Source organism: Zootoca vivipara, chromosome 6, assembly GCF_963506605.1.
Source record: "Zootoca vivipara chromosome 6, rZooViv1.1, whole genome shotgun sequence".
NCBI classification, from domain to species: domain Eukaryota; kingdom Metazoa; phylum Chordata; class Lepidosauria; order Squamata; family Lacertidae; genus Zootoca; species Zootoca vivipara.
In genome coordinates this window covers 12,073,933-12,095,970 of record NC_083281.1, presented here as the reverse complement: position 1 = coordinate 12,095,970, position 22,038 = coordinate 12,073,933, and the positions used below count along the sequence as shown (strand labels likewise).

General features: G+C 48.7%; 2 protein-coding genes across 3 annotated transcripts in view; both read right to left on the bottom strand.

Annotated features, from left to right (window-relative positions):
- Window positions 1-15,930, bottom strand: part of HOMER3 (homer scaffold protein 3) — a 39,633-nt gene extending 23,703 nt beyond the window's left edge. For both annotated transcript variants that reach the window (XM_035120914.2, XM_035120915.2), the window contains exons 1-2: window positions 15,804-15,930; window positions 15,234-15,386 (exon numbers count right to left, since the gene is read on the bottom strand). Coding sequence is in view for 1 of the 2 variants with exons in the window: in XM_035120915.2 (XP_034976806.1) it covers window positions 15,234-15,238 (5 nt within the window). In the remaining variant the exon portion in view is untranslated. The remainder of the gene's footprint in view (window positions 1-15,233; window positions 15,387-15,803) is intronic.
- Window positions 15,931-19,025: 3,095 nt separating this feature from the next.
- LOC118086114 (semaphorin-4D-like) overlaps window positions 19,026-22,038 on the bottom strand; it is a 31,052-nt gene continuing 28,039 nt past the window's right edge. Inside the window, exon 15 of the mRNA XM_060275239.1 lies at window positions 19,026-19,810. Coding sequence (XP_060131222.1) covers window positions 19,026-19,810 — 785 coding nt within the window. The remainder of the gene's footprint in view (window positions 19,811-22,038) is intronic.

Sequence of the window (22,038 nt, the reverse complement as noted above, 5' to 3'; positions counted from 1 at the left end):
GCTGCAGAGGGGTTATTTTGTACTTGTTGGTGCAGTACTTTGGTTTTTTGGATGTTGAGTGATAGGCCAAGCTTTTCATTAGCTTCTGCAAAGATATTTAGGATGGTTTGGAGGTCATCCCCTGAGAGTGCTGTGCATTGGTCTCTGGCACACCCTCTTTCTGCTGCCCCTTGCACCTCTCTTCCTTGTCACATACACGAAAGGGATGGCATGTGGTTTTGGGGGTGCAGGTTGCTCACCCCGCAAAAAAGTAAACCCAGAATTGATACTGTTGCACTCAGGTCCTCTTTGCAGGCTTCCCATGGGGGCAACTGGTAGGCCACTTTGACGACAGGATGTTGAGCTAGGTGGACCACTGGCCTGATCCTGCCACAGGGGTCTTCTTCCCGGTGAAGCGCTCCAATGCAAAACTGGGATAGAAGCATAGAATTGTAGAGCTGGAAGGGACACTGAGGGTCATCTAGCCCAACCCCCTGCAATGCAGCTGTTCCATACAGGGATTGAACCTGCAACCTTCGCATTAACATCAGCAACATGCTCTAACCAACGGAGACACCTAATCTCACGGTTGTGGGTTCAAGCCCCACATTAAGCAAAAGATTTCTGCAACACAGCGGGTTGGACTAGATGACCCTCGGGGACCCCTTCCAACGCGACAATTCTATGATTCTATGGCAATGCACTTCCCTTTTCCATGGTAACTTTCAAGCCTGTTTAAAAATAGCCTCCAAACGCTCTCAGGTCAGGCCAGGCGCCTCTCCTTCTCCCCGTTTCCTTCTCTGAGCTCAGAGGCTTCGCAGCAGTAGCTGCTGACAATGCCTGACTTTGCTGTTGCTGCTGAATATCTCTCTCTCTCTCTCTCTCTCTCTCTCTCTCTCTCTCTCTCTCTCTCTCTCTCTCTCTGTGTGTGTGTGTGTGTGTGTGTGTGTGTGTGTGAAATTTCCATCCTACCACATAGAAATAAATGCCATTTGCAGAGAAAAATCCACTGCACAGCTACTCCACAGGCAAATCTTCCCTCGCCCTATTTTAGCGACTATTTTAAAAACAGGAATGGGTAAAAAAAGGAAGAGATGAAAGAGTGGAGGAAGTACAGAAAGGACTACAGCAACCTCTGCCATTGAGCCAGGTGTGTAACTGCATCTCTTCCTGTCCACACTTCCTCCCCCCCCCAAAAAATTCATTAACTCTGCCTCTCTCCTGGCTAAATAAAAAAATTCCTTCAGTAGCACCTTAAAGACCAACTAAGTTTATATTTTGGTATGAGCTTTCGTGTGCATGCACACTTCTTCAGATACACTAGAAACAGAAGTGTCAGACCCTATATATATACAGAGGGTGGTGGGGGTGGGTGGGAATGGGAGATGGGCTGATGGGAGTGGTAAACCTGTAGATGGGTGTTAATGGCTGCTGATGGCTGCAATTAGTCCTGGGCTGAGGTGCTAAAGAAAGCTTGATCATGCATAATGAGATAAGAATCCGATATCTCTATTCATCCCAGGTGCTTCCATGGTTTTAAGCTTGGTAATGATTTCCAATTCAGCAACTTCCCTTTCCAGTCTGTTCCTGAAATTTCTCTGTAATAAAACAGCTGCTTTGAGATCTTGTATAGAATGTCCTGGGAGATTGAAGTGTTCTCCTACTGGTTTTTCAGTCTTATGGTTCCTGATGTCAGATTTATGTCCATTTATCCTTTGGCGTAGGGTTTGGTCTGTTTGTCCAATATAGAGAGCTGAAGGGCACTGTTGGCATTTGATGGCATACACAATGTTAGAAGATGAGCAATTAAATAGTCCTGAGATGGTATGTTGGATGTTGTTGGGGCCAGTAATGGTGTTGTCTGGGTGTATGTGGCAGCAAAGTTGGCGTCTGGGTTTATTGCAGGCTCTGGTACCAGTGTCCATGTTAAGTCTGGTGGTTGTATTATTGTGGGTGAGGAGTTGTTTAAGGTTGTCTCTCCTGGCTGCCTTCCCCCAGACATCAGCAGCTGCCACGCCAAATCCCTTTCCCCACCCGAGCCCTATTTGCATGCCCAGCACCAAAGGCAGAAATGGGCCACTCTGTCCGCCGGGTCTGGAAGCAGAGGGTTGAGCCTTGCTTTTGTATCCTGGCCTTCCTCCGATGGAACTGGATAGCTCAGTTGGCAGAGCAAGAGATTATTAATCTCAGGGTTGGTGGTTTGAGTTCCACCTTGGGCAAAAAGGTTCCTGCATTGCAGGGGGTTGGACTAGATGACCCTTGGGGGTCCCTCCCAACTCTATAGTTCTAGGATTCAAACTGGGGGGGGGAGAGAGAGCCCATTGGGAGTGGGCAGGTCTTTTTGGACCCTGGGGCCACATTCCTGTCCTGACAGCCTTTTGGGGGGTCACACCCTGCAATGGATAAATGCTTTAAATTCTGCTTACTTCTCTGCAAAAGGGATGCAAAGCAATCTCTAGGTGCCTAAGAACACCCTTGCAGGATCAGGCCATCTGGTCCAGTGGTCTTGTTCTCAAAGTAGCTGACCTGCTAGCAGTGCTTTCCCCCCTCCCCTCCTGCGGTTTCCAGCCACTGATATCCAGAACAGAAGCATTCCTTCTGAATAGGCAGAGCCGAGCCATTGTGGCTAGAAGCCGCAGATAGCTTTATCCAACATGAATTTGCCACCTTCTCCAGCAACTTGCATTCCACATTGAGCAAAAGATTCCTGAATCACAGGAGGTTGTGGGACTAGATGACCCTCAGGGTCCCTTCCAACTCTACAATTCTATGAGTCTATGAGTGGCAGACTGACTTCTGCCTATGGAGGACGCATCCAGCTGCCCTGGCTAATAGTCACCAACAGATCTCTCCTCCTCTACGAATTTACCAAATCCGCTTTTAGAGCAATCGAACCGAGTGGCCGCCAGCACATCCTTGTGGCAGCTAGTTCCACAGATTAGCCTGGTCTCGTGGGAAGTGCTTTTTCATTCTATTCTTTTTGACCCCAGTAAATCCCCCTTGGAGAAAGGAAGGAAGGCTTTCTTGCACATCCAGTATGATCTGACCTAGTCTTCCCTGCAAAAAAAAAACTGAAAGGGGGTCGCTGGGCTCTTGTTCCCAACAACCTCTCTCTCTCTCTTTCTCTCTCTCTCTCTCTCCCTCCCCCCCTTCCAACTTTTAAGCAGGTGCCCATCAGCATCCCTGAGCACATGAGTTATTAAAATAGTTCTCCTCCTCTCTCCCCCCCACCCCCGCAATTTCCAAACTACCCCTCCCTGCTGTATCTAAAGGGGGCGTGAGGGGAGGAAGGAGATTCTGATTGGTCTCTGCTGACCACCTCGCCCATCCAATGGGAGGCTTTGCATGGCCGGGGGGGGGGGGGGGGGCTGCTAGGAAGAAGGACAGCAAGAGAAGGTGGAAACCACCAGTAGTGGGCTGAACAGATCTTGTGCATTCATCCCCTTCATCCCTCTCCTGCAACCTCCAGTCTGCAAATCTTCCCTCAGTACCATCTTTTCTGCAACCTCAAAAACCTGCCTCTTTTTCAGGTTTGGTGAATTGCACCTTTGCCTCACCAGGTCCCTGCTAGCACACCCTCCCCACGTCTGTGTGCCTCTGCCCCTTCCTCCGCTCTTCACTGATTTCACCCCTGCCCTTGGCCTGAGAGGGCCTCTCCTTAGATGCCACAGCTTGGGGGGGGGTGGCAGACACATCCCGACATGGGTGAAATTCCAACATGGAGCACAAAATCATAGAATCATACAATTGTAGAGTTGGGAAGGGACCCTGAGGATCATCTAGTCCGACCCCCAGCAATGCAGGAACATGCAACTGTCCCTTCGGGGATCAAACCTGCAACCTTGGCATGATCAGCACCACACTCTCACTATAACTGAGCTATTGCACCATTTATATAAAGAAATAGGGACCCGGGTGGCACTGTGGGTTAAACCACAGAGTCTAGGGCTTGCTGATCAGAAGGTTGGAGGTTTGAATCCCCACAACTGGGTGAGCTCCCGTTGCTTGGTCCCAGCTCCTGCCCACCTAGCAGTTCGAAAGCACATCAAAGTGCAAGTAGATAAATAGGGACCGCTCCGGCGGGAAGGTAAACGGTGTTCCCATGTGCTGCTCTGGTTCGCCAGAAGCAGCTTTGTCATGCTGGCCACATGACCCGGAAGCTGTCTGCGGACAAACGCTGGCTCCCTCAGCCTATAGAGCGAGATGAGCGCTGCAACCCCAGAGTCGGACACGACTGGACCTGATGGTCAGGGGCCCCTTTACCTTTACCTATATAAAGAAATACTTCTGTGGCCCGAGGACCAGGGTTTGGGGAAACCCAGTGTCTGGTCACGGTGCTGCTAGAGGAATAATAATAATAAATAATAATAATAATATGTCGTCCACCCAACTGGGTTGCCTCAGCCACTCTGGTGGCACCCAACCAAATATTAAAAACACAACAAAACTTCAACCATTAAAAACTTCCTGAAACAGGGCTGCCTTCATACATCTTTGGAAAGTTAGACAGTTCTTTATCTCCTTGACATTTGATGGGAGGGCGTTCCCACAGGGCGGGAGCCACTACAGAGAAGGCCCTCTGTCTGGATCCATGTAGCTTCACTTAATCACAGGGAGGGAACCACCAGAAGGCGCTTGGAGATGGACCCCAGTCTCCGGGCTCCAGCTAAACAATGTTTGAAGTAAGCATGGAACCAGCGCTTTTTTTCTAAAAAAATGTTTAGGGGTACTCTTGTTTTCCTACTCATATTGAAAAAATGCCCCTCAATGACGCCAAACTTAGATTCACAAAATGTACCCCTGCGTACCCCCAGAAAAGAAGCACTGCATGGAACTATATAGAGGCATTGGCTGGCTTCACAGTTTTTCCCATATTGTGATTTTTGCATAGCACACACATACACACATCATGATTTGTAATATATTGTCAGGTCAAAAACTATGAAACAGATATCAAGATATGGGCTTTGAAGTGGCTTTGGACAATATATCCATATATTGCCCAGCCCTCCTCCCTTTACCCTTCCCCAAAGGCTCTCCATGATCTGCTGCATCTATTTGCTAGGTCAACCACAGCAAACTATGGCAAGTTCTTAAAGAAATGGGAGTGCTTGATCACCTCATCTGTCTCCTGAGAAATCTCTATGTGGGACAAGAAGCTACAGTTAGAACGGGACAACTGACTGGTTCAAAATTGGTAAAGGAGTACGACAAGGCTGTATATTGTCTCTCTGCTTATTTAACATATATGCAGAATTCATCATGCAAAAGGCTGGACTAGATGAATCCCAAGCCGGAATTAAGATTGCCGGAAGAAATATCAACAATCTCAGATATACTGATGACACAACCTTGATGGCAGAAAGTGAGGAGGAATTAAAGAACCTTTTAATGAGGGTAAAAGAGGAGAGCACAAAATATGGTCTGAAGCTCAACATCAAAAAACCTAAGATCGTGGACACTGGTCCCATCACCTCCTGGCAAATAGAAGGGGAAGAAATGGAGGCAGTGAGAGATTTTACTTTCTTGGGTTCCATGATCACTGCAGATGGTGACAGCAGTCATGAAATTAAAAGACACCTGCTTCTTTGGAGAAAAGCAATGGCAAACCTAGACAGCATCTTAAAAAGCAGAGACATCACCTTGCCGACAAAGGTCCGTATAGTTAAAGCTATGGTTTTCCCAGTAGTGATGTATGGAAGTGAGAGCTGGACCATAAAGAAGGCTGATCGCCGAAGAATTGATGCTTTTGAATTATGGTGCTGGAGGAGACTCTTGAGAGTCCCATGGACTGCAAGAAGATCAAACCTATCCATTCTTAAGGAAATCAGCCCTGAGTGCTCACTGGAAGGACAGATCCTGAAGCTGAGGCTCCAAAACTTTGGCCACTTCATGAGAAGAGAAGACTCCCTAGAAAAGACCCTGATATTGGGAAAGATTGAGGGCCCAAGGAGAAAGGGATGACAGAGGACGAGATGGCTGGGCAGATTCAAGCTACAAGAAAGAAGATTCCACCTAAACATTAGGAAGAACTTCCTGACAGTAAGAGCTGTTCGACAGTGGAATTTGCTGCCAAGGAGTGTGGTGGAGTCTCCTTCTTTGGATGTCTTTAAGCGGAGGCTTGACAGCTTGATGGTGTTCCCTGCTTGGCAGCGGGTTGGACTGGATGGCCATTGTGGTCTCTTCCAACTCTATGATTCTATGAACATGAGTTTGACCAAACTGCGGGAGGCAGTGGAAGACAGGAGTGCCTGGCGTGCTCTGGTCCATGGGGGTCACGAAGAGTTGGACACGACTAAACAACAACAATTTGCTGGGAATGGGCCTTTGGGGACCCTGTAAGCCCTGGAGAGAAAAGGGACCGAGGCGGAAAGCAATATTGCTGAGCAAGAGCGGGCCAGAGGTTTTCTGAGCTGTTAATCTGTAATGATTTTGGGCCACTTAGGAGGAAGCAGGAAGCGGGGAGAGAGACAGACAGAGAGAGAATCAATCTTTGCAATCCCTATATACTGGGCTCCCATGTCTCAGGGAGCTTTAGATTTCTTGACACCTAGAGAGGCGAATGCATCAAGAGTTAGCGACACAAACAAATGTTGCGTCTCTGCCTCCTTTGCTGCATGGAAGCATTTTTTTTAATGGTAGGTTATTATTATTATTAAATATTATTGAATTTGCATGCAGCCCCTTCATACACACATCTCAAGGCTGTTCACAACATAAAAATACAATAGAAAACAACAGTAGTTGAACATCTGCTGAGAGGCTTGGTGTGGGCAGCAGACCCGGTCCCTTGCAGCCTAACACAGCAAAGCACATTCAGGAATCAGAGGAGCAGAAAACCACAAACCAACCCAAGATGATACAATGGAACCATTGTTTTCAAGACAACCCCAGTCACAAGCCTGGCAAATCTGGAACTAGACTTGATGACGCTGGTATCTTTTAGTGATACCAGGCCTTTGGCTCATTAATATCCTTCTGTGGGAAGGGGGTTATTATTGTCTTGCTGTTTTGGTTTAATTATTTTCTTGTGTTTTATCTTTTATTTTCTTCTGTGAACCACACTGATATCTTTTGATGAAGGGTGGTATTTAGTAGTAGTAGTAGCAGCAGCAGTAATAATAATAATAATAATAATAATAATGTGAGTCTAATTTGAGACAAACAAACTCATCTCCTCATCAACACAAAGAAGCCTTTCTGTTTTCTGATATTTCATATCTGTTCTCTTATTTTGAAAAGATTCTGACCCACATTCTGCAAATAAATAAAAACTTACGAATTTTTCCGTTTCCAATGCATTCCTATGGGAAATCTCGTTTCCAGTGGTGCCTCGACTTACGAATTTAATCCGTTCCGAAGGCACCTCCGTAGGTTGAAAAATTCGTGAGTCGAAAAGCGCCACTGGAAACGAGATTTCCCATAGGAATGCATTGGAAACGGAAAAATTCGTAAGTCAAAGCAACCCCATCTAAAAATTCGTAAGTTGAAAAAACCCTATCTAAAACCGCTGCGGTTTCCGTTCGGATGTCAAGAAATTGGTAAGCGTGCGGCCATTTGCCCCATTCGTAAGTCGAAAAATACGGTTGTTGAGTCGTTCGTAAGTCGAGGTACCACTGTACTAGACTATGCTACCCTGAAATGTTTAAATGTTTCTCTGATCGTCTTGGGATCTTCCCACCACACTTGTCACCCTCTCCTGGTGCACCACACCCTTGGAGAACCACTGGCTTAGGGCAAAAACAGAGGCAGGGTTTGGAGGTCCCAAGCGGCAGGGACCGTTCTGCCGACTGTGTGACTCCCACACCGAGACTTTCATGACAGGCGCACATTCCAGCAGCAAGCCATGTCCCCTGCCCACCACCAGTCTGCATGCTGCCTTTTTCTCTCTTTCGTTCTTTGGCATGCTTACAAGATGCTTCCAACCAGCCGCTCAGGCTGCAGACAATGGCTCCTGCTCCGATGCCAGAAACGATCTCCCATTGCTGATTTCTTTATGCCAGGCTGCTCTTTAAAAAAGGATGGGAAGGCAAAGAGGAGTAGCCCAGCCTGGTCAGTTGGCAACCCCATCTGGGAATCAAAACAAGGCCAAAGGCAGGAAGCCGGGGTGGTTTGGGGTTCGAGATCCCGGGAAGCCCTAATGCACAAAAGGCTTCCTCCATATCCTGCAACATTTCTCTGATGAAAACAGGGACATCCTATTTAGAGGTGCTGGAGGAGACTCTTGAGAGTCCCATGGACTGCAAGAAGATCAAACCTATCCATTCTAAAGGAAATCAGCCCTGAGTGCTCACTGGAAGGACAGATCGTGAAGCTGAGGCGCCAAGACTTTGGCCACCTCATGAGAAGAGAAGACTCCCTGGAAAAGAGCCTGATGTTGGGAAAGATGGAGGGCACAAGGAGAGGATGGACAGTGTTCTCGAAGCTACGAACATGAGTTTGACCAAACTGCGGGAGGCAGTGGAAGACAGGAAGGCCTGGCGTGCTCTGGTCCATGGGGGTCACGAAGAGTTGGACACGACTAAACAACAACAATTTGCTGGGAATGGGCCTTTGGGGACCCTGTAAGCCCTGGACCTCTATGGGTTCTCCGAGGAGGAGGCCAGCCTTTTTTGCAAACTCCCTGCCTCCACTTCCCGCGGCTGCCTCACATCCGATGAGGCAGCGGCGGAGATCAGCAGAGAGCTGGCAGCCAGCCCAGTGACATACTGAGTCAGCTCAGCTGAACAGATCAAGGTGAGAGTTTGCTCCTCTCTCTCTTTTTATAGCTCACATGGCTTCATGCACATTGCCCTGAAACGTAGAATGAGAAGGGTATTTCCCCAAACCCCCCATGCAGGCAATATGGTTGGGTCAGAGGTGGTGGCGGCACACATCCTGTCTCAAACGGAACGGCAGGAGCCCCACACTATGTCTACAGAGCTCGCACCTTGCGGAGGAATCTCACTCAACCCTTAGAGAAACATCAGGACAATCTCATGTGGGCTGTTTCATTCTTGAAAATAAAAAGGATTATAGGGGAAAGGTTATATGGGAGAACAGGTGAGCAGAATTCGGAAGAAGATATAAGGCTCAGGCCCTGGCATTCCCAGGTACAGCTAAGGAGGAGTCTGAAAACCTGAGAGAGGCATTCCTGAGAGAGGAAAGCTTTTTCAATAACAGACCTGTTGAAATCCAGGGACTGAAGTTAGTGAGGACTCTCGGCCCAATGCAGGGTCACAGATATTAGAAGCATAGGATCGTAGAATCATAGACTTGGAAAGGATCCAAGGCTCCTCTAGTCCAACCCCCTGCAATGCAGGAATTTCAACTAAAGCATCCTTTTGGCGGTTCCCTCCCTGTGAGAAGCAAAGCTACGGGGAACCAGGCAGAGGGCCTTCTCGGTAGTGGCACCCGCCCTGTGGAACGCCCTCCCAAAGGAGTTCAGAGAGATAAACAACTACCTGACATTAATACCTGTTTAGGGAAGCTTTTAATCTGTGATATTTTAATGTATTTTAATGTGTGTTGGAAGCCGCCCAGAGTGGCGGGGGGGGGGACCCAGCCAGATGGGCGGGGTATAAATAATAAATTATTATTATTGTTGTTGTTGTTGTTGTTGTTGTATAAATAATAAATTATTATTATTATTGTTGTTGTTGTTGTTGTTGTTATTGTTATTATTATTATTATTATTATTACAGATGGCCCCCAAACCTCTGCTCAAAAACCTCCAAGGAAGGAGAGTCCTTCAGCTCTTACTGCCAGAAAGCTTTTTCCTAATGGTGAGTTTCTTGTTACTTGAAGCCATTGTTCTCACCCGTGGCCTAATGCAGTCTTCCTCCACCTCGGCCCTCCAGATGTTTTTGGCCTACAACTCCCATCATCCCTAGCTTGCAGGACCAGTGGTCAGGGATGACGGGAATTGTAGTCTCAAAACATCTGGAGGGCCGAGGTTGAGGAAGCCTGGCCCAATGATTCAAAAAAGGAAGAACGAGAAGCCTTTCCGATTAGTGCCATTAACTACAGTGCTCGAATGAGAGTGACTGGAAAGGGTTTGGGTTTTTAAATAAAAATAAAGTCATTAAAAACACATCATCATCATCATCGTGAGTTAGTTCTATTAGCACCGTTTAAGAGCTCGATGTCAAACCAGGTTGTAAAACAGCATCTGTTTAGGGGTTGCGGTGAACGCTCACTGATGGCTCACCGGTGCCTGTAGGGAACAAGGTCGGGGTGGGTGGGATTCATGCATGCAGGAAAAAGCGCAACGCTTCGGACGTTGTGGAGAGCCAGTGACAATTCCGCTTGGAGCAGCTAGAAGAGGGTGGTGCCAGCGGTGGTCTCAAACTTCAGCAGCGTCCTGCACAATGCCAAACTTTTGCATGCAGCCCACCTCTCGCCTTCCATTCTGCATTATAGTTGTGGCACCCGTAAAGCTCCACGCCCAGTGCAAGCAAAGCAGTTGCGCTCCCTTAATTCAGCCTCTGGCGCCAGAAGTCAGCACACCTGGAAGCATAGCTGCCAAGTTTTCCCTTTTCTCGCGAGGAAGCCTATTCAGCATAAGGGAAAATCCCTTTAAAAAAGGGATAACTTGGCAGCTATGCCTGGAAGCAGTCTGCTTCCTATGGTCGCCATCCATGTGGATCAGGCCAAAGGGGGCCCATCTACTCCTCATAGCAGCAAAATGCCCTCTAGAACTTCAGATAGACTGCCTCTGGGCGTGGAAGTTCCATTCCAACCTAAGAAGAGTCCTGCAGGATCAGGCCAAGGGCCCATCTAGATAAGCATGAGAGCCCCCTCCCCTCATGGGCGTGGCCAGGATTTGTGTTGGCGAGGGCAGCACCAAGCGACCTGCAACACTGTTGGTCAGTTTGTAGAAGCCACCACAACACCATCCAACTGACCTCAGCGAGCATTTCGATTGCAAATATTCTGATGATTTCTACTTTGAGTACAGTATTTTTATTTACCTGATTTGGGAGAGGCAGTTGCCCCCACTGCTCCCTGGCTACACCCATGCCTTTCCTCCTGTGGTTTCCAGCAACCGGCATTCAGAAGCATGGCTGCCTCCGAACATAGAGGCAGGGCAGGGCCATTGTGGCTAGTAGCTGCCGGGAATTTGCCCAATCTTTTAAAGCCCTCCAGGTTGGTGTCCATTGCTGCTTCCTGCAGCAGCGAGTTCCATAGCTCTATGCACTTCCACAGGAAGGACCATGAACCCAAGTTCTAACATCACTATAAATGTAGCATGCAGCCCCAGGTTCCTTTGGGAAGGTGGGCAGGATAAAAATTGAATGAATCAATGAATGAATGGATAATAATAAGAGAGAAAATCTTTTCACTTTCTTAGTCTCTCGCAGAAACGTGGCTGGTCCTTTTTTCTTTTCTTTTTTACATTCCCCACGTTCCCATGAGGTGCAAGCAGAAGCACTGTCCCCATTTATCAAATGATCAGTCTCCTAGAACTGCAGAGTTGGAAGGGACCCCAAGGGCCATCTAGTCCAACCCCCTGCAATGCAGGAATCTCAGCTAAAGCAACCATGACAGAGGGCCATCCAACCTCTGCTTAAAAAGCTCCAAGGAAGGAGAGGCCACCACCTCCCGAGGGAGACCGCTCCACTCTTGAATAGCTCTTACTTTCAGAAAGTTCTTCCAGATGTTGGTCAGAATCTCCTTTTTTGTATCTTGAATCCATGGGTTTGAGTCCTCCCCTCCATAGACAAAACACACTTGTTCCCTCTTCCATGTGGCAGCCCTTGAGATATTTGAAGATGGCTCTCCTATCTCCTCTCAGTCTCCTCTTTCCCAGGCTAAACATACCCAGCTCCTTCAACTGTTCCTCATCAGGCTTGGTTTCCAGTCTCCTCTTTTCATGACCAGGGAGAGAGCGGTCTGCATCTGCGCCCCTGTCTACTACCCTTCAGCTTTGGACGTATTTCATTTTTTCTTTTTTCCAACATGCTGAAACTGATGGGGTCTACAAGGGCCTTGCAGAACTGGGGTGTGGAGTTGATGGAGCCCCACTGAACAACAATGATGTGTGGACAGTTCTGTATAAACCCATTAAAGGTAAAGGTAAAGGGACCCCTGACCATTAGGTCCAGTCGTGACCGACTCTGGAGTTGCACGCTCATCTCGCATTATTGGCCAAGGCAGCCAGCATATAGCTTCCAGGTCATGTGGCCAGCATGACAAAGCCGCTTCTGGCAAACCAGAGCAGCACCTGGTAACGCTGTTTACCTTCCCGCTGTAGCGGTTCCTATTTATCTATTTGCATTTTGACGTGCTTTCGAACTGCTAGGTTGGCAGGAGCTGGGACGGAGCAACGGGAGCTCACCCCGCCGCAGGGATTCGAACCGCCAACCTTCTGATTGGCAAGCCCTAGGTTCTGCGGTTTAACCTACAGCGCCAACTATTCTTGCATTGACGAGCCTCTCTGCTGGTTAGCTTCAATTGTGTTATATTTCTGCAGTTTTTTGTGGGTGTATTAATTACCCACCCTTCACCCAAAGGTCCCAGGCTTGGTTAAAACACAATACAGGCAGCCCCCAGTATATGCGCATTCAATATGTGTGTGACCCTCCAACACTTCTCCGATGAAAATAGGAACGTCTTATTCCATAATAATATTAATAATAATAATTTTACTATTTATATCCTGCCCATCTGACTGGGTTTCCCCAGCCACTCTGGGCAGCTTCCAGGCTATATAAAACAATAATAAAACATTAAACATTTTTAAAAACTTCCCTCTAAAGGGCTGCCTTCAGGTGTCTTCTAAAGGTTGCATAGTTACTTAACTCCTTGGCTTGGGGGTCACATAACTCCAGACCCTCCAACATTTCCCCCATGAAAACAGGGACGTCCTAAAGAAAAGCAGGACACTCCAGGATCAAATCAGAAACTGGGACACCGAACCCACAAGTGACCCAGAAACATCATAAGACACCACTGAGATCCAGCGCCGAGGGCCTTCTGGCGGTTCCCTCACTGCGAGAAGCAAAGCTACAGGGAACCAGGCAGAGGGCCTTCTCGGTAGTGGCACCTGCCCTGTGGAACGCCCTTTCATCGGAGGTCAAGGAGATAAACAACTACCAGACATTTAGAAAATACCTAAAGGCAGCCCTGTTTAGGGACGTTTTTAGTCTGTGATATTTTAATGTATTTTGAGGTGTGTTGGAAGCCGCCCAGAGTGGCGGGGTTGACCCAGCAGATGGGCGGGGTATAAATAATAAATTATTATTATTATTATCACTGAAACGTCACTGAAAGGGCAGAATGGGTGCTTACCAGCTTTTCCAATGGGTTTCAATTATACGCGAGGTGCAAGGTGCCTAGGAACGTAACCACCACATAAACAGGGGGCTGCCTGTACAGTGGTACCTCGGTTTACAAACTTAATCCATTCCGGAAGTCCGTTCTTAAACCAAAACCATTCTTAAACCTTAAACGGTGCCCTTCCACCGTTCAGATTCCATTCTTAGACTGAGGTAAAGTTCACAAACCGGGACACTACTTCCAGTTTTGAGGAGTTCGTAAACCGAATAGTTAGTAAACAGGGCTGTTCTTAAACCGAGGTAGTACCACCTTATTTTAAACAACACAAAAACAATTACCACCATTTAAAACAAGGTGGCTCTTAGATACACACACCTCGAGCATTGAAAGCCAGGATAAAGAGGGAAGTCTTTAACATTCTCCAAAAGCCTGACAATGAAGGTCCTTCTGTGGGGATTTCCACAGCTTAGGGGCCACCACAGAGAAGGCCTGATCTCTCTGGGCCACCCCCCACCTATGAGAGCAAGAGGCTGCCTCTGGTCTCAGGACCTAAGAGGGTCTGTAGGGAAGGAAGCAATTTTTAAGGTAATTTGGGGCCTGAGTCCCCAAATTTCTGCAGTATTATTATTTCCTCACTCAAGGGGCCCAAAACGGCAATGCCATTGGCACAATAATAGGGCCTTTAGCGGTGGTTATCCTTGACACATTGTTCTGCATTATAACTTGCTCCCCCCAGCGTTGCAGTGATATTGCAACAAAGTCGGGAGGAAAATAAACAAGCAAGCAAACCCCGAACTTTGGGGATATGAAAATTTGCAGGATGCCCAACCCAAAAGTCCTCCAGGTGCCAATAGTGTTGAAAGCCAGGTCACACATAACCGCCCCGATGCCATCACGAGCGCAAGCCATCGCGAATGCATGCTAAAGAAGGACGCCTAGAATATACAGCTACCCTGGCGCACTTCCTGAACAGCATCGCTGGGTCGCTCTGCCTGCTCAGACCCCAAATTGATTAGGAGAGTTCAACAGCTGATGTCCCAGGTTCAAATCCTGCCCTGCATTTTGCATCCAATCAGAGGCGCACCTATGTTCCCTCGCGCCCTTGGCAAAGGAGTCATATCGATGCCCCCTTTCCCCTTGCGCCTTTGCCAGAAGAGCCTGCGCACCTTACCTGGCTGCCCAGAGCAGCAGAGGAACAGCCAGGGGAGCGGGCAGGATCCTAGCCACTCCAAGCCACCATGGAGAGGTGGGGTTATGCGGGGGGCCCTGGGCCTACACCCAACCCCTAAGTACACCCCTGCATCCAAGGAAAGAGAGGTTTGAGGAGCAACAGGCCGTTGCACCAGTGGGGGTTGCAAGATGGAATTTGTGGAGGTAATGGTGGGGTGGGAAGGGGGGCGTGGAGGGCGGCTGACCCCACTTTCTCCAAAACTGGTGGTCAGGTGAAACTAGTCATTGAGCAGAGTGAGGTGCCCTACAGAAGAGCTAGAGAGGGTGGCCGTTTTTGACTAAACAGAAAACAGGACCGCTTTTTCCCCGTTGTTGTTGTTGTTATTGCTATTGTTATTATTTAAAATGAAACTTATTGCACCCCGTGATGGCCAGAAGCAGTGGGGGCTGGCTGGGGAGGGGAAAGAGGAAGAAAGCATGTGGCAGGATCAGTTTAAAAGGTCACCCGCAGCAAGCTAGGCAGAAAATAAATCCTCCCCTTTTGCAGCAGGGGCTGCCCTGACCAGAATCCATTTGCTCCAAATTAGAACCTCCTAACAGAGAATTTCAGGGGGAGGGGAGCCTCCTCCCTGGGACCTCGAAACTTTCCAGCGTTTCAGCAGTCTGGCTTTGTTGCAAATCTGTTCATTCATGGGAAGCAAAATCTTTTTTAAAAAACAACAACCGCACACACATAGTTTTTTTGTTTTAGAAAGTGGCAAACTGTCACCATCACCCCAATTCTTTTTGTGCATGCCATGTAAAAGTCAAAAGCTGCTTCTCACCCCATCTTCTTCTTCTTCTCCCGGAGGTCTCTTTTCTTCCAGATCTCCCTTTGATCCTTTTTCCACGTTGCTTTCTCCACCTCTTTTCTTCAGCTCGTTCTCTCCGGATCCGGATCCTCCTCAAATTTCCGGAATTTCACTTTGGGGAATCCACTGTAGTTGGGAAGCAGGAGGAGGGGGGACAGCAGGCAGCGGGGTGGCAGGGCGGATGCGTGCGGACAAAAGGGAGAGAGATTTGAAATATATTAGTATGGAGCCACGCATTGCAAAAGGCAGATTATCCAGATCGGAGCGGCCACCCTCTCTCTCCCCGCAGACCGCAAAAAGGGGTCCCCCACACCCAAGAAGGGATCCCAGTGAGAAGAACTTTGCCTCTCCTGCTGAACAGATGTGTGTGTGTGTGTGTGTGTGTGTGTGTGTGAGGAAGAGGGTGGAAACAGAGGAAGGTTGTCAGCTGGCTTTCTCTCCCCCCCCCCCCCGCCGCCCCGTGTTTGTTGCAAATATTTCTCCTTCTCTAAGCCCGACCGCAAACATTTGCAAATAAATCAGAATCAAAGTCGGTCTCCTTACCCGATTCTATGGCCTTTTGTAGGGTAGCTTGACAACGTCTTTGTTCTCCTTTTTTTATTAAAAAAAAATTCTCTTCCTTCCTCCACCAACTCTCTGCTTCATCTCTCGGTCACATTTCTTCTTTGAGTTATTTCCAAGGGCTGGGGGGGGGGGAGTGTCCTATTTGTTGGCTCCTGGGCGCCACCTGCTGGAAGACTCTGGCGCGCATTTCGCTTGCAGACCCCCTGCGGGGGCGCAGGGTCACTTTCAGGAACCCCTGGGGACATTTGGGGGCGGAGTGGCCGCAAGGACAGGAAAGGAAAGGGCATCCCAGCCGATGCTGGTTTTTTTTTTTTAAGCTGTGTTTTTAATACATATATATAATGGGGAGGGGCGGAACCTTTTCATCCTGAGGGCCGTATCACCTTCCCAGGGAGCCTTCCAGGGGCCACATGCTCTATGTTTCTATCATACTGCTATTTTTGTCATTGCTATTATTACTATTGGGGTGTATGATGTGTTAGGGGAGGGGTGGTACCTCTGGTGGGGGGGCATGTTGTGCTCTGTCTGGGGTCGTTTGACCACCTTTGGTCCCCACCCTGCACTCCAGTGGCTCCTGGAAGCCGTCACCAGGCGACAGAGGCCACAATCCCTGGAACAGCTTCTCAAGCGCCCTCGGGGCGTTAAAGACTTCTCCTGCATGTGAAGACAAGCTCCAGTAGATTGAGCCGATGAGACCAAGAGTTCCTGCACAGGTTGAAGAGGGAAAGGAAACTCTGATCCTAAACCTCTGTTGCCTTGTGTAGGACTAAACCCTACACAAATCTGGAGTGGAGCCCCTAAGACGGCTAGATGGTGTCTTGTATGCAAGGGGTTTGACTAGATGACCCTTGGTGTACCTTTGCAACGCTTCAATCCTACGAGTGTCACCAATAGGAAACCCTCAAGCAGAACTGAAGCACAAGATGACCTCTCTCCCTCCCACGATTTGCATGATCTGTATAGGGAAGTTTTCAATGTTTGATGTTTTATTGCATTCTTCGATCTGTTGGGAACCACCCAGAAAGGCTGGGGCAACCCAGTCAGAAGGGTGGGGTACTCCTAATACTACCACCACCAATAATAATAATAATAATAATAACAACAACAACAACAATGGCTGGCAGCAGCCCTTGGGGATGCGTGCAGGGGGAAGTTTCTTAAGTTAGAACTAGATGGACCTGCCTTGGTATATTTCCAGCAGAGAACATCCATTCATTTACTTAGGTTTATAGAAAGTGCTTGCTTTCTCTTTTTTTGCTATTTTTTCCTCTCCCTTTTAAAAAGACACCTGTCCTCATTTCAGAAGTTAGGGATCCGATAGCCTTTCAGAGGGACTCCTCTTGAGCTGGCTGCAGCACCAGCACCCAGCACCCCTGCCCTGGGCGCAGCCTCCTTCTCCAAGCAGGAGCGTCTCAGGGCTCTGAGTCAGATCCTCATGTGGAAACTTGTGAACGGCTGGGTGATTAATGCTCCAAATAAAAAGCACCCCTTCCTTTCCTGTCGAACGTTTGGGAGAGGCACTTCTGATCCCAGCAAGATGGGACAAGGCGCATAAACAGTGCTCCCAGATCAAGGCCCACAATTTGCCCACGTCCCGTTCCAGCCCCCGCCAACCCAATTAAGACAATCTGCCTCGTGCCCAATAATTAGTTTCTAAAATGAGCCTCAAGGCAGGTTGAGGGTGTCCTACTTGCCCTACTTTCTAAGGTGTCTTTAGCAGCATTTGAATTTTGTCTTATTTGTCCATGGTGGTGGTAAAAGGACAGGAAGGATGGAGCAAAAAAAGAAAACGGGTGATGATGCAACAAAGCATGGCACTGTCCAAGCGCTTGCCAAATCACACCTTCCTTAAAATAACTCACTTTATCCACCAATGTCTATGCTTTGAGAAAAGTTCAACAAACTTCTTGCATGCAGGAGTGTGCATGCTCTCTCTCTCTGCACAAGTCCCTGTTCCAGCTTTGCCTCTTCCCTATCAGCCTCTGCTGAGAAAGGCAGGTGATTTTGCCCTGCTTCTGAATTCTATCACTTTGAGGTCCCCCCCCCCTTACAGGCAAGTGGTATGTAACTTTTACAAAATAAAATGGGTGGCACTGGCTCATTCAGTTATTCCCAATGTAGACACACAGAGGAAGTACTTATCTGAGGAGGCTGCAAATTGCATCCCTGCATGAACCGCCGCCAGCACTCTGGCTTTCTCTTCTTCCAATGAGCCTCCACTGCGGAGGTATGCAGCTCTGACATGTCTCTGCATCTGGGGTAACTGGATCTGTCACTTTTGATACAGAGATGCAGCAGAATCGATGCCTGCCAGGAGGAGGTCCCCAGTTGCACCCCTGCATGAATGTCTGCTCTGGGTTTCTTCTATGAAGGATGGACTTCTCTTCTTCCTACACACTCAGGTGCAAGGAGTGGTTTCTAAATTTAATTTGGTGTGTGAGAGAGGAATAAGCACACTTTGGAAACCGTTTGAGAAGAAATGAATGTGTGATGGTGCAGAACTTTCCTAAAAGGAGGTCGTGTTTGGACGCAAATGGAGACAGCTCACCAAACAAACTACTTGAACAAATGACTGCACTGCATCCACCCTCCAAAAACAAGTGTGCTCCTGCTTGGGCTTTCTGCCATTATCCCCACACTGAGCTAGGCAACTTTCCCAACTCTGGACTACTGGGCATGCTCAGTCCCCATCAGGTTGCAAGGTGATTTTGTTTTTAAGCAGGTACCCACCTTAAATGTTTTGCTTTTAAGAAATGTGTTTTGTTTACTACTGCAAACCTTGTAGTTCCCTCTCTCTGGCATGCTGACACTTGTCTCCCATTTCTCACTTACCCTGTTCTGGGGGCGATCCTGGCAGCACTCAGCTGTGTTCGCTATTAGAATGAGCAACGAGTGCTCCGGGACTCACACGCTCCCCCCCCCCATGTGCCACTAAGTTTCTGACAACTGCGCTGACCAGCAGCAACAAAGAAAGGAATCCTGCCAAAGGAAGGGACAAGCAGTCACAGTTTTGTCCAACGGACGCGGCGACGGCAGCCTGATGAAGTGGGAATCAAGCCGCCGAGTTAACATTAAAGAAAGGCAGCTTGGCATAAACTTTACTTCTTCATTTATTTTCCAAACCCTCTGAAAATGGGGGTCCTGAGCACACAATGGGACAGTTCGTAGTGTTTCCATGGTGCAGACCCTCTGCCAAGGCCGTCATGCTGCAAGGCCTTCTTCGTCAGTGAGCTGGACTTTGCTGACCAGGCACTTTGAAGAACAGCAGGCTGCCCTGCCCACGGCGAAGCTGGTGGTCTGCTTTGCCTTTGCGCTGCATGCCTCTTGGGGTGAGCTTACCAACAGGGCTGATTCGCTGGCCGAGCCGGAGATGGGACAGGCGGCCAAGCTTCCCTGAATCAAGACTGCTTGCTCTGGCTCAGGACTTGCTGCCCCAACGGCATCCACCGCTTCTGACCTCCTGCTCCACACACTTTTCCAGGGGAGAGAGAGGTGGCCCTCGTAAAGGTTCCAGGAGAGCAAGGAAAGGAAAAGCAGGGCAAAGGCTCCCCCCCAAAGCACCAATGTGAACGAGAGCCCTTGGACTCTCTGGGGTCGCTCCAGCCTTGCCAGGTCTTCTGTCTGGAGAGATACCAAGGGCTGCGACTTCGGAGCTGCAGAGACGGCGCACTTCCGATTTGATGGATCGCCCTCGGGAGCCACGGCGAAGCTGCTCTCTTGCTGAAGGTAAAGGAAATAGGTGGACATGGAGATGCGGAATTCTATTCCGTTGGATGTCTCGACAGACTGGCACTCGTAGAGCCCGACGTCAGAAGCCGTCATGTTAAACACGACCAGTCCCCTGGCGTGGAAGAGATATTTGGGCTCTTTGTTCTGCAGGCTGCTCCCATTGAACATCCAGACAGACGTGGCCAGGTTGGACAGAGAGCTGCAGCTGAGATGTGGGCTGCTACCCAGGGTGACAGGGAGCCTCTTGGTGTTCTTAGCTGAGAAAGGAAAGAAGCCAGAGGTGGTTACCCTTCTGCTACGCTCACCTCCTTCCATCATTTCAATAACCTTTCCAACCTCCTCCTACAGCCCTTGCACTGTTTTGCCTCTTATTATGATTATTTTTAGTAGGAGTAGTACCCCACTGCACCTGACAGGGTTGCCCCAGCCACTCTGGTAGGCTTCCAGCGTATATAAAACATTGAACATTAAAAACTTCCCTATACAGGGCTGCCTTCAAATATCTTCAAAAGGTTGTATAGTTACTTGTCTCCTTGACATCTGATGGGAGGGCATTCCACAGGGTGGGCGCCACCACCGAGAAGGCCCTCTGGCTGATTCCCTGTAACCACACTTCTCACAGTGAGGGAACTGCCAGAAGGCCCTCGGAGCTGGACCTCAATGTCTGGCCTGGTATAGAGGGCCACGGCTGTTTAGGACTTTCAAGGTCAGCACCAACACTTTGAATTGTGCTCGGAAACATACTGGGAGTCAATGTAGGTCTTTCAGGACTGGTGTTATATGGTCACGGCAGCCACTCCCAGTCACCAGTCTAGCTGCCACATTCCGGATTAGTTGTAGTTTCCAAGTCACCGTTAGGTATCTTTAAGCTTCTAGTCCTTGTGTTTTTTAAAAAGCCCTCTATGCCCTTGAGCACAGACCCTGTAAACAGTTGCAGGGGCCCCCACCACCATCTGAGGTGCAGAGGGAAGAAAATGTGGGACAGGGTCTTTCTGGCTAACCCCACCCCTTTTGCACATTTAGAATCATGGAATTGTAGAGGTGGAAGGGACCACAAGGGCCATCTAGTCCCACCTCCTGCAATGCAGGAATCTTTCACCCAAAGTGTGGATCGAACCCATAGTCTCATGTGCTACCAACTGAGCTATCCCAGGTCAAAAATGAGCCCGTAAATCACCTGTTAAATAGGTGGGTATTTCATAGAATCATATAGAGTTGGAAGGCACCCTGACCCTGTGGATCATCTGGTTCTAGTCCAAGCCCTTGCAATGCTGGAATATGCAGCTGTCCCATGCGGGGATTGAACCTGCAACCTTGGCATTGTCAGCACCGCGCTCTAACCAACTGAGCTCTCTGGGCTGAGCTGGCTATAAATAAATATTATTTAGGGCCATAATATTTAGAAGCACATTTAATCTATGCTCACGCCTGTTTCATCAGGGTGCTGCTCTTAGACCTGATTTGACTTGGACTGTGCTGCTGGTGTCCTTTTCCTGCCATTTGTGGCTGCTTTGTTAGTTTGCAAGCACTTGAGGGTTTTAGGGTGGTAGCTAGCAGCTCTGAGGTCCCGGTTTGTGAGGGAAGGGTGGGAGACGGATGTTATATAAAGCAATAAATGACGTTCTGGCGATGGCATGCCATGGCGGCTTAGGTGTGTTTGTGATCCTGAGATTGATACAGCCAACGTGAGCATTGTCCCTTTGACCCCTATAGGAAAGAGCTTTCCATTTGCGTAGTGGCTCTCAGAGAAAGAGAAGAGATTCTTGCTGTTTCCCCCTCCTCGCATCTTTGGAAGCGCTGCTTAACATGTGCTGCACGGAGGGTTGGGGCTCCTGAAATTTTAATGCGCTTTCTGCTCTTTAATATTTGCCGTCTTGTACGAGATGCGCTCAGCGGCAAAGGCGCCGACAATCTCTGCTGCAAGTCGCCGTTGCTGATCCCGCTGACATTCACTCCCCAGCACCCAGGAATTCCCTGGGTTCAGCCTGGGGCTGAAAAATTAAAGGCGGCAGCTTTCGAGAGAATGGCTACAAAAGGAAAAAGCCAACATGCCTTCAGTCCCATTCTTTAGAGTCAGGAGGGGGTTCACACTATCAAAAGAAGTGGGGGGGGGGAATCTGTGCCTGTGGGACCAACGGCAAGCTTTTTAAAAACCAAACACAATTCTTTCATGCCTCTGGGAAAAATCAGAAGTCGCCATGCAGCAGATTCAAAAAGGAGATGCACGCAATTAGCCAAAGAGGCAGCAACTGTAATCCTAGGTTCAAATCAGACTCTGGGGGCACAGTAATGATTTGCCCTTAAGTGATAGCTCAGTTGGTTAGAGTGATATGCTGATAATGCCAAGGTTGCAGGTTCGATCCCCATAAGGGACAGCTGCCTATTCCTGTACTGCAGGGGGTAGGAGTAGATGATCCCCAGGGTTCCTCCCAACTCTATGAATCTATGATTCAAGATCATGTAGTTGTTTGCAATGTAGACAGAA